Below are 15016 nucleotides of genomic sequence, written 5' to 3' on the forward strand. Positions count from 1 at the left end.
ACGTGCCAGAATAAACGTATGGCGCCATCTCTGAAAATATATAGAAACTTCGTAAGTACATTGTATGCACATTGGAACCGCGTAACTCTTTACAACACATATCTATCTTAAGCCACCTTGAAGATACTTTATGAATCATTTGATAGAAAATTGTGCATACATTCGTCCAGAAAGAAGTATTATTGAAGAATTATTATTACAATTTTTTTCATTTATTTCACTTTTATGCAATTACTCTTTGTTCTAATAATAATTTTATTGCAATACATTGAAAACGCATTTTTTTATTTAATTAGAAATAAATCTTATGAAATATAAGATTAAATTTATTTTTTAATATTTTTTTTCTGTTTGATTCGCATGTTATTTCTTGTCTGCTATTTTTATGCAAATACAATGTCATGGGAAGTACCATGATTGATATTTTATTTTCTGTAATAAAAGTAAGTTGATTTTGTTTTTTTCTTTTGGATTAAAATTATTTTTAATTTTCTCTGCGTAATTTTATTGAAAGATACGAATCTATCTTTTGTTTACATTTGTACAACTATTGACGGTTCGTCAGGTTTCACTAATGCATTTCATGAGTTAGTTAATATACCTGTTACATTATCTAAGAATGGATAGTCTTTTTACTCAGAGTATATGCGACGATTTAGAAGATATACCACAAACGGACCAACCTGTCTGGATTCTTGGAAAAAAATATCATGTTAAAACTGGTATATGTATACATGCTGTTATTTACATATGATTATTATATACAATTATTGATACACGATTGATAATAAATGGATTAATATTGTATTTCAGAGTTAGAAGAAATACGTAAAGATATTTTGTCTAAATTATGGTTTACTTACCGTAGAGGTTTTATTCCCATTGGTGGTTTTAGTTCTTCATTTACAACTGATAGGGGATGGGGCTGCATGTTAAGATGTGGCCAAATGGTTCTTGGTCAAGCCTTAATCTTTTTACATTTAGGTAATACATTCATAACGTTACCTTATTTGACTATTTTATTATTTTACCTATCAATTTACCATAGAAAACATTCTATGATGATAGGTAGAGATTGGCGTTGGACATCAGAAACAAATAATACAACGTACCTGGAAATATTGAAACGCTTTGAAGATAAGAGAGCTGCTCCTTTCTCCATTCATCAAATAGCATTAATGGGAGCATCAGAAGGAAAAGAAGTTGGACAATGGTTTGGTCCAAATACCATTGCACAAGTATTAAAGTATACACCTTGTTTAATTAAATATTCATCCGATAAAAGATTATGTTAATAATATAAATTAATCATGATTTACTTTTTATTCAATTGTTTTAGAAAATTGGTTGTGTACGATGAATGGAGCTCTATTACAATACATGTAGCTTTGGATAATACTTTAATAGTTAATGATATCTGTAAGTAAATTGCAATATGATGCTTATTATATTTTAATTTTCACATTTATTTTTAAATTTATAGTAAGACAATGTAAAGTGGAGGGAGGTACAACAGTTGAAGTAGATGGTACAGAACCATTGAAAGCACCGAGCCAATGGAAGCCTTTATTACTGTTAATACCACTTCGTCTTGGTTTGAATGAAATTAATCCTGTTTACCTCGATGGACTTAAAGTAATATAAAAATAATACTAGTACTTGCATGAACAACCAAAGAAGAAATTATGTCTTTGAAGAACAAAGATATTCAAATTGAGCATATATCATTTTTTAGACTTCGTTCAAGATCCCACAATCTCTGGGAGTAATCGGTGGAAAACCAAATCTTGCTTTATATTTTATTGGTTGTGTTGGTACGTCTAAGAAATAAACTTTGATATATATTTTTTAACGTAATATTATTTTATCATTTTTGTGTAATAAATAATAAAATTAAAACGTGATATATTTTAGGAGATGAAGTAATTTATTTGGATCCACATACGACACAGCGTTCAGCTAGTATCGATGATGAGAGAGATGTGGATCTCACATACCACTGCAAATCTGCTAGTCGTATTTCTATTACAGACATTGATCCCTCCGTAGCACTTGTAAGTATAACAAGTAATTTATCATGTCATATAAAAATGATTTAAATATGTAATCGTAATTGTAAATAAATTCTATTTTTTACAGTGCTTTTTCTGTGCTACAGAAAAAGATTTTAAATCTATGTGTAAGACAATGCAAGATGAATTGTTGGTATCTGCGAAACAACCATTATTCGAGTTGACTGCAGAGAGATTAGTTAATTGGTCACCAGCTGAAGACGTATCCGAGGCAATGGGAGCTAGTAATTGTAAGTTAATGTAGAATTGATTACTTATATAAAGTTTTATGTATTTAAGATAGTTTTTAGAGACTTTGATATATTTATTTATTATTAGTTTTAGACTTTGAACACATAGAACGTCAATATGATACATCGGACGAAGACTTTGAGCTACTTGGTTGACATTTAATAAATGAAATGACAAATAATCGATTTGAACAATTTAATTGTTCTTTTTTCTTTTTAATAAGAAAATGTATGTATTATTTGTCCTTCTAATTTTGACATAAAATTTGATTTATAATTTACTATTATTACTGATTCGAATCATTTTAAAATCAATGTGTCTTTCTGCTATATGTCTGAAGATAATTATATAAAAATTTAATAATTCGCATATACATACAAATATTCCATACACAGATAAAAGATATGGAAGTGAAAATGACATAAAATGGAAATGGAGATACTGCAATTATTCAATCATTATATTTATATAAATCTCTTTACAATGCAAAGTTAAAATATATTATATCAACTATAAGGAAATAATATTTGTCAAAAATTCGTCAAAAACATTAGGAGAATATTTCTTATTAGTTTTATATTTGAATAATATTGCAGAACTGTTTTATATATGTATATATAAAAACAGTTAACCAAGTATAAATATCGATTAAGAAAATGTTTTTTATAAAAAATCGAGTAGAACAAAAAATTTATCGTATTACTATTTAATAAATAATCACGATTATACAGAATTTATAAAAATGGTACCCGTAAACTATTTATTATAAATTGTACATTCTATTTTGAAAAAAAACACATACCACGATGTTCTTCAAAATATAATGCTTTATATATATAGAAAGTGTATACGAATATTGAATACATAGGAATATTTTATTCTGCTGATTTTTTATTGGATACATTTGTAGGCACAATCATCGCCACACACACACACGCTGGCGTGACACATATATTGTTTTTCAATAGAATTATTATAAATATTATTAGAAAAGAGCAAGTGAGATATAAATGAAATTCAAATTTCTTGCATATTTACATTTTGTAGACACATTTTAAAATATATATATATAATAACGTTTTATTAATATGTTTATAGCATAAAAAGATTCGCAGCATTCATAAATTTATCTAGAGGATTTTCAAATATTATCTCCCATAATCAATTATGTACAATATTTTTACATATGCGATGTAAATTTCATACGCGTGATCATTTTCATTAATATATCAACACAAAATAACTGCTAAGATATTAGAATATTATTCTATTGTTGGTATTACATTTCTCCCCGACATATATATTTTTAAATGATTGCTTATATCAAATCATACATATACAAATATAATTATATGTACAAATCGCGCTGCGTATAACATTTAAAAAGTTCATCATCAGATATATTTGATAAAAAAATAACTATTCATCTTATTCAAATTTTACAATGTATTCTCACACAAAGCTAATAATTTAACATATATTATATAACAATTTTGATAGATAATAATAACAGTTACATTTAGAACGACAGATAGACATTAGAATTGCTTTGACACACAGCGCGCAGATTAATTTCAATTCAAAATTTTTTGCATTTTAAAATATACAATGTATGACTTTCATTAAAAATATTTGGAAGAAATATATTTTGTTACATATTTGTATTGTGTAGAACAAGTTTTTTTTACTTAAAAATGATTAAATATTTTTAATTAATTTTATACATATATATATATATATATATGTATATATATATATGTATATATATATATATGTATGTATATATACATATGTATATATGTATACATATATGCAAAAATTTAAAATATGTATATATTTATAAATATATATATGCATATATGCAAAGTTTAATATTTTAAATGTGTTATATCAAAACTGTAAAGCATTTAGCGTCAGATTGACGAGGTAAATATTGTTATAATATAACAATATGAAGCTTTTATAGATATCACATAGAATGAATTCAAAAAAGAAAATAATTTCAATGAGTTGTCATTTTTTCTTTTCTTGTTTTTTTAAAATAACCAAAAATCAGTCATTAGAAGTTATATAAGCTAAAGAGATGGAAGAATGCTTCAATTATGTTTAAAGTTTACACAGCCAAAAAATAAGGCACATGCAAGAAAAAATACCGAATTTATAATAAATCAAATAAATTCTATATATAATAGATACAAATAAAAATTGATTGCACAAATGAATACCCTTTTATATTACACATGAAATATTCTAATAACGTCTCAAACATCGTTTTTGGTGAAATCACAATAATGTAATAAGAGTATACCCATTCTATCTCTTCGCTTTCATAAATTCAAAGTATTAAAGTATGAATTTAATGACTAGAAGAGTTTTGGGAAAACAACACAATGGAAGTTTTACCATATAATATCTTGGAAACAGTTAAGATAGTAGTTACTGATTCCTTTTGGATTCTGTTCCATTGTATTTTTTATTTCGTAAGTCGATTACAACTACTGTGATATTATCCGAAGACCCCCTGTAAGATTTATATAAATATATATTGTGCGATAACACTGATTTTGTTATCATTAATGAAGACAAATTGAAAAGATTTTCGATTATAATTATTTTTTATTAATATAGAGTCTTCGTTGATATATTTACCTATAGTAACTTTGTAATGTAATGCTTTTTGCACCAAAATGTGGTTCATTAATACGTTCTTTGATAAATGCTACGGCTTCCTCATTTGTAAATGTATCCCATAATCCATCAGATGCCAAAACAAGGAACATTGGATTATGATCGCTTAGATCAAATGTTAAAATATCTGGATCTGCTATTACTAATTTTTTATCTTTCAATGGATAATCTCCCAAAGCTCGAGATGTTGCTAATACACCGGCAACTCTCCAAACTCCATTGAATGTTACCAATCCACCAGCTTTATATATTCTCTTTTTTCTCTTTCCTGAATTAAATATAAATGTATGATTTAATTTAATGGTATAAAACATACATTTTTTTAAGGTAAGAATTTATAAACACCTGTTGTGGTTTGTGATCAAATGACAAAGGTATCGCATTCCCTTTACCATCACACATTACACCTCTAGAATCACCAACATTAGCTACTACTAATTTATTATCTTCTAGAAGTGCGATCAAAGCAGTAGTACCTATATTATAAAAGAAGAGAGAGAGAGAGAAAATACAAGATTTAATTTTAAGATATCAAATATTAATATTTGCATAATATAAAAGTATAAAATAAAAAAATAAAGTTTTTTACCTGCCACATCCATGTTTTTTTTAGCTGCTTTAACTAACAGTCGATCAACTGCCAGAACTTCATCAGTTAACAGTCTACCATAATTTATTTTATCTCCATCTAAATAAGTTGCCATATCAATTTCAGGTTGCGTTTCACCTGATCTACATGGCCTTACCTGGCATGTAATTTTAATAAATATTTTACATTGCAAAATAAATAATTATATTTTCTCTGAATTATTTTTTATCATAAAAAAATTTAATTATTATACCTCTCTTGTGATAGGTCGTGGTAGACTATCCAATTTATTCAATAATTCTGGATCAGTAACGCCAACACTATTTTTCATACAATCATCTGTTAACGAAGTACTAACGGTCTTACGAAAAGATTTTTTACGTTCAACTGTGGTTGATTCTATTTTTCCATCTTTTTTATTTTCAGATTGAGATGTTGGCTGATTATTAATTTGATTGTTTTTCTGTATTTCAGAAAATCTACCAGCTATCATATCCTTTAGCTCTATTACCTTTTTATTTATATTTGGAATAAGTTTATCACGAGCGTAATTTGCAGCAAACTATAAATCAAATTATAAATTAGTAATGTGAAAATAATGCATATCCTTAGTTTTTAAAAATAAAGATTAAAACTTACTTCCCCACCGTGACCATCAAAAACTGCAAATAAGGATACACCAGTATTATTTAAATCCTCATTTACTACAAAACGGTCTTCCATACGGGCTCTATGACCTTGTACAGCATAAGCTGCTATGTTTCCTTGTTTTAATTCCCAACTAAGTTTTACCCCATCATTTACAGAATCGTTAACAAGAAATTGCAATTTTGAAACCTGATTAGAAGATAAAAAAGATCATTTTATTTGAATGAATTCAAAAATTCAATCACATTTACACCAATGGTAATACCTTAGATGTTGTACGTCCTAAAGTATATTGGATTCTTTCAAGCAATGTTCTGCTCCAAAGATCAACAGCTTGTATATAAAAAAGCATAACTGCTAAGAGTGCCCCGCAGATTAGTACCTCTGGTTTAAGAGCATAGATCCTCATTATTCTCCAAAAATGACCTAATGGAGTATTGACAGCAGCATTTAAAACAGTGGGAATACCCACTGTAAACTTTGACATTAGCTTCATGTGTGACACATAAGTCTAGAAACATAATAATCTGTATTGATATCATAATTTATATTTTTATGCAAATAATAGAATAATAAACATCAGTTATATCATTGAAATTAACAATTACCAAATCTATTTTTTTTTTAATTAAAAAAAATAATAATCTTATATATTTCAAAATATAATCACAAATAATTAAACAAAACATATGTTACTAGTACTTGAGTTATATTTTTTTTGAAATTACCTGATATAAAATCCTATCTTCAAACTCGTCATCCATATTATATTCTAAGAAACCAAGATTAGATCCAATTTTAGGCTAGCACCGTAAATCGTGAGAATAAGTATAATTAATTAATAATTCTAAGATGTTCTAAACGTAAATAGAATATATACATTATTTCACTAATTACATTAATGATATAGACAATATATACACATACTGTGAAAAAGAGAGCTTAAATATCGTACCTCTTGAAAAAGTCTTATGAAACGTATCTCGCAATACTTTACATTTCTAAATACCACCGAGATACAACAATTCCGGTTATGACCGTGGTACTGCAGTCTGCAGCACTTTGCGGTAGATAAATAAGGGTGAACGTCATCGAAGTCATGAGAAGATACGATGATCACATATAACTGAAAATCTTTCTATATATAATATACATATACACATAACATATAATACATATATATGTATACTAAGTATGGCGACCGAAGAACACAAAAGGTTAGCTAATGTTGTTAAACAAATTCATGCTTTATTACGAAAAGAATGTGAAAAATATGGTCCAGAAATAGCATGGAAAATGCATGTAAACCGTAACGACGTTTTACAGGTGTGATTATTGATATTATATGTTTTATTTAATAATATTACCTTACGTATATGTATATATGTTCGTGTTCATGAAGCACGTGATATCTTTATTAGTATAGAAAAATTTATTATTATTATTATACTTGTTAGAATTTTAATAAAATTAATATATTTTATAATATTGTTTATATTTGATTGAATTTATTTTTAGAAATATGTTATGTCGATGAAGGATCTTGCAACAACTCATTGGAAAGGCAATAATATGGATTCTTTAAGCGGAACTTATTGTAGAATAGAATGGATCAAATCTCAATGTAAAGAATATTTTTTCAAAGGTGGTAAAGAAAAATATTCACTTAGAGAGTTTAGTATTAAAGGAAAAATGGGTGAATTATCTGCGATAAATAGTATTAATAAAAAAGAACAAACTTCCTTAACTTCCGAACAGAATTTTTATATCGATAAGAAATTGTTAAATGAAACAGAGGAAACATTTCAAAAGATTTCTATATTAGATGTAGGAAGTTGTTACAATCCTTTTGAGATGGAAGATATGTTCGAAGTTACAGCTATAGATTTGGTAGCTGTTCCACCTAACGTTTTACAATGTGATTTTTTAAGTGTTGACATAGGAAGAGAACAAATCTTTTCTTCAGATAAAAAACAAATTTTACAATTACCTGAACAATCATTCGACGTTGTTGTATTTTCTTTACTGTTAGAATATATGCCATGTCCAAAACAAAGATACCTTTGTTGTAGCAAAGCATATAATTTATTAAAGAATAATGGTATATTATTTATTATCAGTCCTGATTCTAAACACATTGGTGCAAATGCTAAGTTAATCAAATCATGGAGATACGTTTTATCCAAGTTAGGTTTTATGAGAATTAAATATGAAAAATTGAAACACATACATTGCTTGATATTTAGAAAATGCATTTACAAAGAAGTTGCGTTAAGGTGGGCAAATATGCAAACTTTGTCAGAGAGTGATATACTATATCAAAACGAAGATAAAATTTTTATTCCTCAAGATTTTAAGACAGTTGATGATAAACCTAATTATGAAAATAGTAATCATGACATAAGTAATGATTTACCTTCTTCGTTCAATGAGTTACCTTTCGCTGAATTGTAATATCATTTTTGCATAAGATTTTCTATTTTAATTATATCATATATATAAAAAAAGTAAATCAGGGCAAGCAAGTAAATAAAATATGGAAAGAATTAATCATATCATTAAAAACTGTCATATTACTGAATTTATGTGAAATTTTTAATTTGATAACCTAAATAAAAGAAATTTATACTCATTACTATTTACACACACTATATATATATATATATATATATATATATATATATATATATATATATATTATTTAATAATGAATTTAACTTAAGATAAATTTTGAAAAGTAGGCGAAAAAATGGTGTAGTGTCGTCATACAACTTCCGAAATAATTGTACTTAATATCGAATAAGTATATTTTTTAATAGATTTATTTAAACTAAGATAGATATTATTTTTAATATTATTTAATTTCTTTTTTTATAATAATAAATCTATGAATTAAAAGAATGAAAATAAAATTAAGTTAAAAAATAGTTTCTTTTTTAATTAACGAGGTAGCATCATGCGCCATATTTATTGTCGATCAACAGACACCTGTGAACATCGCCCTCTTATCGTCGAACGATGGTTCTGCGTTCATTTATTAGAAAACACTGATGTAATCGATTTTTTAAAAAATAAGTTTGTCTAATAAAATAATTTTTACTACTTTAAAAGAATATTGTGTGGAAAAGTTCTTTCTTTTAGCGAACTTAACGAAGTTCGTTTTGAAATAAAGTGAAAAATATTCGACTGCTGCTTAAGTATTGTTTGGTGAATCATGGTGAAAATAATAGTAATTGTTACTGTTGCAATAATACAATTAGGTAAATTACTAATCAATTCTTTTTACATAGTTTCTATGTTATTTAATTTTGAAATGAAATTTTTGTGTATTGAATTTATTATGTACATATACATATATATATGTATAATAATTTTTTTAATACTTTACAAATTGAGGTAATTTAGTTAAATATAATTCCACTCTCAATGTTTTAGCAACATGTCAACGTTCACCTACAATTTCTTATATTTCACAAGAACAAATTAAAGATATTGGTGGAACTGTTGAATTACTTTGTTCAGTGCAATACGGTCAAGAATATCCAGTACTATGGATGAAAACAAATAAAGAAAGCGGATATGATCCATTACCACTTTCTACAAATAGTGCCTTAATTGTAAAAGATAGTAGGTTTGCTCTTAGATATGATCAAGCATCTTCTACGTATACTTTACAGGTAATGTTATGAATAAGATTTATTTTGTTAGATTGCATAGACTTGATTATTTATTATTAAATATTATTGTGTTATAGATAAAGGACATACAAGAAACAGATGCAGGATTTTATTCATGCCAAGTTTTGATTGCTATTAATAATCGATTATCTGCAGAAGTAGAATTAAAAGTACGAAGACCACCTATTATTAGTGACAATTCTACTCGGTCTATTGTCGTTAGCGAAGGACAATCAGAAGTAAAATTAAAATGTCATGCAGGAGGATTCCCAGAACCAAGAATTTCATGGCGTAGAGAGAACAATGCTATTTTACCAACGGGTGGATCTATTTATCGGTATATATAAATTTACATATGCTATTAATGTGAACATTATTATTTAGAGAAACTTAAATAATAAACTATAAATATTCTAGTGGAAATATACTCAAAATAAATAACATTCGCAAGGAAGATCGGGGAACATATTATTGTATTGCTGAAAATGGTGTGGGACGTGGTGCAAGACGTAATATTAATGTTGAAGTTGAATTTGCTCCTGTAATAACAGCACCTAGACCACGTTTAGGTCAAGCTTTACAGTATGACATGGATTTAGAATGTCACGTGGAAGCTTATCCTCCACCTGCAATACTTTGGTTAAAAGATGGTACCGCATTGGTAAACAATCAGCATCATAAAATATCTCATTTTGCAACTGCAGATGAATATAGTGATACTACAATTCGAATAATAACAATAGAAAAGAAACAATATGGAGAATATATATGTCGTGCTTCTAACAAGTTAGGAACTGCAGAAACTAAAGTTGAGCTTTTCGGTAAGTACATAATAATTTATTAACTTTATGTTTATTATCCTGTAGTATAGTACCTCTTAGCATATTTTTTTTATATAAAGCATGTGTTTGCAGTAGTAAATATTTTAATATATATATATATATATTTTTTAATTGCGCTTATTATAATAATGCATTACATAGTAATGTTTTTACGTAGGCATTATTTATCAATTTATTTCTATTGCAATTGTTTCTTTAGCAAAATGCATGTTTTTTTTATGTTTGCGTATTTTTGTGCAGAAACCTTTACCCCAGTTTGTCCACCAGCTTGTGGTCAAGTGCATTTTGGAACTGCTGTGACTTCAGTTTCTTCAGGACCCTTGATAGTCTTTATTTTAGTTATTACCATACTGATGAGGTATGTTGTTTGAAACTTCATCTGCTTGTTATTTGAAGTAGATTATATGTGAATGATCATTATTGTTATTATTTACGTTCATTTAATAATTTATTCTTATTATATTAATCCAAATCTATTCTATATTTTTATAGAAATTTCTATGCCAAATATTAACTACCCAGGACTTCAGTGGGCAAGTGCGAATCAATGTTCACTATCAAAGTGGCTATTTGCAGCAGTTAGTATTACTATTTTGGATAGATTTTAAGAGCAACTTAATATAATCCCGGGGGCCTGATATCCGACATTTTTACTTAGATAACATATATCTTTAGATACTATTGAAATATCGAGACGAATTATTACATGAATGATACATTTAGTTAAAAAACGAAGCCTAATACATATATACATGTGCATGCCCTCTTAGTTGTGTATGCATAGAATATACACAAATTAAGTTCTGTATACACAATGTTAAGAGAAGTACAATATGTTGGTAATATGAATGTTGGTAGTACAAATTAACATTCCAGAGCAAAAGTTTATAATAATGTCACGGTAGTGGTAAATATAATTAATAAAATTTTGTAGGTTTTTATATCAGTATAAACTAATAATATAATGAAGTAATCGTTACGAAGGTAGATGTTATAAAATATAGTCATTTTGCATGAAGAGTATAGCAAGAAATTTTATCGAGAAGATGATTATTGAAGTAAAATTTACAGAGTAACAATATGGGACGGAGAGTGATTTGAAAAATACCTCGATTGTTGATTATTACTTTTTAGATGTTTTTAAAATACTGCAAAATATTATGCAGAATCTAGTAATGGTATGAAAAAAAAATTTTTAAATAAATTCCAGTTACCACTATTATTCTATTCTGCTTATTCGATTAATAAAAGTATGTGATCTGAATAGAAAAAATTTTCATATAAACGCATAAATTATTAAAAATCTCTAGTTACAAATGCGTTATTAAAAAAAGAATATATATATATATATATATATTGGAGCATGTTTAATAGAGTTAATATCTATCTTCTAAATGATTAATATAACATGAAAAATTTTGGAAATAAGATTAAGATAATTAAAATAAAATTTTTAAGTGATAACTTTTTGAATAATAATTTTTAGGCATTATGCCTTATGTTAATTAATAACTTTGGTATATGTGCCAAAGTAAGAAATTAATATTTCACGTTAGTACCTTGTTTGCGAAAGATTTGTTACTAGAAAGTTAATAGAGAGATATTCTACATTATAAACAGAACTGTTTACTCGTGCACATTACGATCAGAAGAAGAAGAAGAAAAACAATAATTTATCTATCCAATTTTTACCTTAATTGCATATACGTATGTTGGAACTTAAACAGTGGCAACTATTTATTCACAACCGATACAAAAGAGTTACATGTTTGAACCTGTTACTGTCCTTCAAAGTAGTCACTAGCGTTGGGTAGAACCCGTTGCGATTTGGAAGGCGTAGTATACCATTAGCAGAGCCTGTTCTCTTGATGGTACGAATGGAGCGGTCTACTGCGTGTCGAATCTCTGGAACAGTTCTGAAGCGAATGCCACGATGGATTCCGCATGAATTGACGGAAATGCAGAAATGGATGCGTTACGACGCTGCTCAGACGCATTTGGAGCGTTATGAGCGCGAAGGAGAGGCTTTCTTACGCCGTATCTTAACACTGGATGATGAGACATGGCAGTAGATCCCTCTATTCGCACCATCAACAGAATAGGCTCTGCTAACGATATACTACGCCTTCCACATCGCTGGCAACGGATTCTACACATTGCTGGTGACTACTTTGAAGGACAGTAACAGGTGCAAACATGTAACTCTTTTGTATCGGTTGTGAATAAATAGTTGCCATTATTTAAGTTCCAACCTACGTATTTGCATAGAAATTATATAAACATATTGTGACTTTTACCGATTCTAAAACAAATAATAATAATAATAATAATAATAATAATAATAATAATATAGTAGAAAAGTAGTACATATCCAATATATTAAGATATCTTAATTTTTAATACAATCAGTTTTGTATATATTTTGTCTAACTTTGTGCCGGATATTTTAGTAGCATTCGTAGTGTACGTAATGGCAAATGTAATAATTTCTTTTTTCTTTATTATTTCTTAATACATAAGTAATCTTTTAAATTATTTTTCTGTATTTGAAATGTTTAATAATCATTGTGTTGTTATTTTTTTGTGAAGTAGCCTTTACTTAAAATTTTAAAATGTAACAAGGATTAACAATGGTAGATAATATACAGGGTGTCAGGAAAGTTTAGATTGGGTGTAATTGGACTTCATAAAAGCTGAAAAATAAGCATTGAATATATACTTAACACATTCTAATTTTATAATAGTTTAATATAATTACATTCTTGTTTTCTAATATATTCTCAACAAAAGCGGTGGTTTATTTTTTTGCACATATGCAAAATGTACTTAAATTTAATCGGCATATAGTTTAATCTTTAAAAGCTATCGCAGAAGCCAATAAAAAAGCAAAGAAAATATTAGCTATAAGTAACTTTTGCATTTGGTATACATAGAAAAGAAATCAATATTTAATATTATCCAAGTTTCTTGAACAACATTAAAACAAAATTCATTTGCATGGAAACATTTAGGCCACGATAGCCTTTAAATATTATACTTTATAATATTTAGGTTTCAGGTTTACTTGTTTATAAAGATTTATTTTAGTATATTTTCTAATATAATATAAAATAATTATCGCGATAACAAGATGTAGCATAAGTTGTTATTGGTTTTATTTATTTATTTATATTTCTTATTTTTTGATTAACAAAGATCTTTTAAAAATTACACCACAAAGAAAAGCTTACGAACAAATGTAACTTCTAATTGACTTATTTTTGGCACTCCCTGTATGTAGATGAATAAAGTGTAATAATGATGATATATACTTTAGGATGAGTATATATCTTACGATATTACTAATAAGTAACGATAGAATCTCAATAATACTTTTATATAATCTTTTTATATATTTCTAACTTTATATTTGCTTTTATAATATTATGTAGATTTTAATAAATAAATTTTAAATACTGATATATATTTTTTTATTTACTTCATATACATGTATGTAAAATGGATGGTAATTTTTTTATATCATGGAACAGAGAAAAAAATATATATTTTATTTTTGTAATTCTGTCCAAGTATGTATATTGTTAACTATATATAGTTATCATCATAATATATTGTGTATTTTAGTCACGTATAACTCGACTATCGAGTGATTACGTTTGACAAAGAGAATACGCCCCTAATATAAATAACGCTGTGTTACATGAGAGTACATGGCATATTCCGAAACATCATGACTTTTTCCAGACACAAAACGATAAGATTTTAATTTTAAATATTCGTTAATAAATATCGATCGTTGCATACAAATAATTTATTTTAATTAAGTATATATATATAAATAATTGATAGATAAAATAATTTGATAAAAAACAAATAAATTTGAGATTATTTAAATTACGAAACTTAAGTGCTAAGTAGTTATCGAAAAAATTAGTTTCATTGTGTATGGTTGTTATAAATAAAGTCGATGGCACGCCCCTCATTATAATTCGGTGAGTATCAGTCATCAAATCACTGAATTTTAGTTACAAATGTGTCCTATTGATTTTAATTGTTGTATAAATCTAAATTTACTTCTACCTTGTCGATTATCTAATATATAATTCTCGATCTATATTTTTAATCTAATTTATGTAAAAATAATTCTTTTAAATATAACAATAATAATTAAATATTAACAGTATATATATGAACAGGTACGAATATTCTTGTGTCTCACTGTATTTATACTATATTATGTGTAAGTATATTATACATACCACACATTAA

General features: G+C 26.8%; 4 protein-coding genes across 7 annotated transcripts; 3 read left to right on the forward strand and 1 right to left on the reverse strand.

Moving 5' to 3' along the window:
* Positions 1-3: 3 nt before the first annotated feature.
* Positions 4-3980, forward strand: Atg4a (Autophagy-related 4a). Of its 3 annotated transcripts, none has more exons than XM_089177914.1 (10): positions 4-51; positions 641-722; positions 814-984; positions 1069-1246; positions 1340-1419; positions 1484-1635; positions 1736-1814; positions 1915-2054; positions 2140-2302; positions 2391-3980. In XM_089177914.1, exons 1-10 carry the CDS (start codon positions 19-21, stop codon positions 2456-2458), a joined length of 1146 nt encoding a protein of 381 aa, XP_089034040.1. In that variant the 5' UTR covers positions 4-18; the 3' UTR covers positions 2459-3980. The 3 variants fall into 3 exon arrangements, with proteins under 3 accessions (XP_089034040.1, XP_015174635.1, XP_089034039.1); XM_015319149.2 differs by lacking the exon at positions 4-51 and adding an exon at positions 186-443 and having other exon boundaries at positions 566-722; XM_089177913.1 differs by lacking the exon at positions 4-51 and adding an exon at positions 186-443.
* LOC107065447 (protein phosphatase 1L) lies at positions 3160-14217 on the reverse strand. Its single transcript, XM_089177917.1, has 10 exons — positions 12440-14217; positions 7184-7354; positions 6957-7031; positions 6494-6739; positions 6220-6417; positions 5834-6142; positions 5581-5737; positions 5337-5467; positions 4953-5254; positions 3160-4824 (listed from the first exon to the last, which is right to left on the reverse strand). The coding sequence occupies exons 3-10, from the start codon at positions 6990-6992 to the stop codon at positions 4740-4742; spliced, it is 1464 nt and encodes a 487-aa protein (XP_089034043.1). The 5' UTR covers positions 6993-7031; positions 7184-7354; positions 12440-14217; the 3' UTR covers positions 3160-4739.
* Positions 7367-8813, forward strand: Samtor (S-adenosylmethionine sensor upstream of TORC1). The gene is made up of 2 exons (XM_015319151.2): positions 7367-7554; positions 7747-8813. The coding sequence occupies exons 1-2, from the start codon at positions 7423-7425 to the stop codon at positions 8680-8682; spliced, it is 1068 nt and encodes a 355-aa protein (XP_015174637.2). The 5' UTR covers positions 7367-7422; the 3' UTR covers positions 8683-8813.
* Positions 9037-14206, forward strand: Lac (septate junction protein lachesin). Of its 2 annotated transcripts, XM_015319150.2 has the most exons (6): positions 9054-9488; positions 9664-9905; positions 9983-10242; positions 10323-10726; positions 10988-11105; positions 11240-14206. In XM_015319150.2, the coding sequence occupies exons 1-6, from the start codon at positions 9443-9445 to the stop codon at positions 11259-11261; spliced, it is 1092 nt and encodes a 363-aa protein (XP_015174636.1). In that variant the 5' UTR covers positions 9054-9442; the 3' UTR covers positions 11262-14206. The 2 variants fall into 2 exon arrangements, with proteins under 2 accessions (XP_089034041.1, XP_015174636.1); XM_089177915.1 differs by lacking the exon at positions 10988-11105 and having other exon boundaries at positions 9037-9488.
* Positions 14218-15016: the final 799 nt, after the last annotated feature.

This window comes from Polistes dominula, unplaced genomic scaffold (assembly GCF_049000335.1).
Source record: "Polistes dominula isolate Pdom_NZ unplaced genomic scaffold, Pdom_raw_medaka contig_24, whole genome shotgun sequence".
NCBI classification, from domain to species: domain Eukaryota; kingdom Metazoa; phylum Arthropoda; class Insecta; order Hymenoptera; family Vespidae; genus Polistes; species Polistes dominula.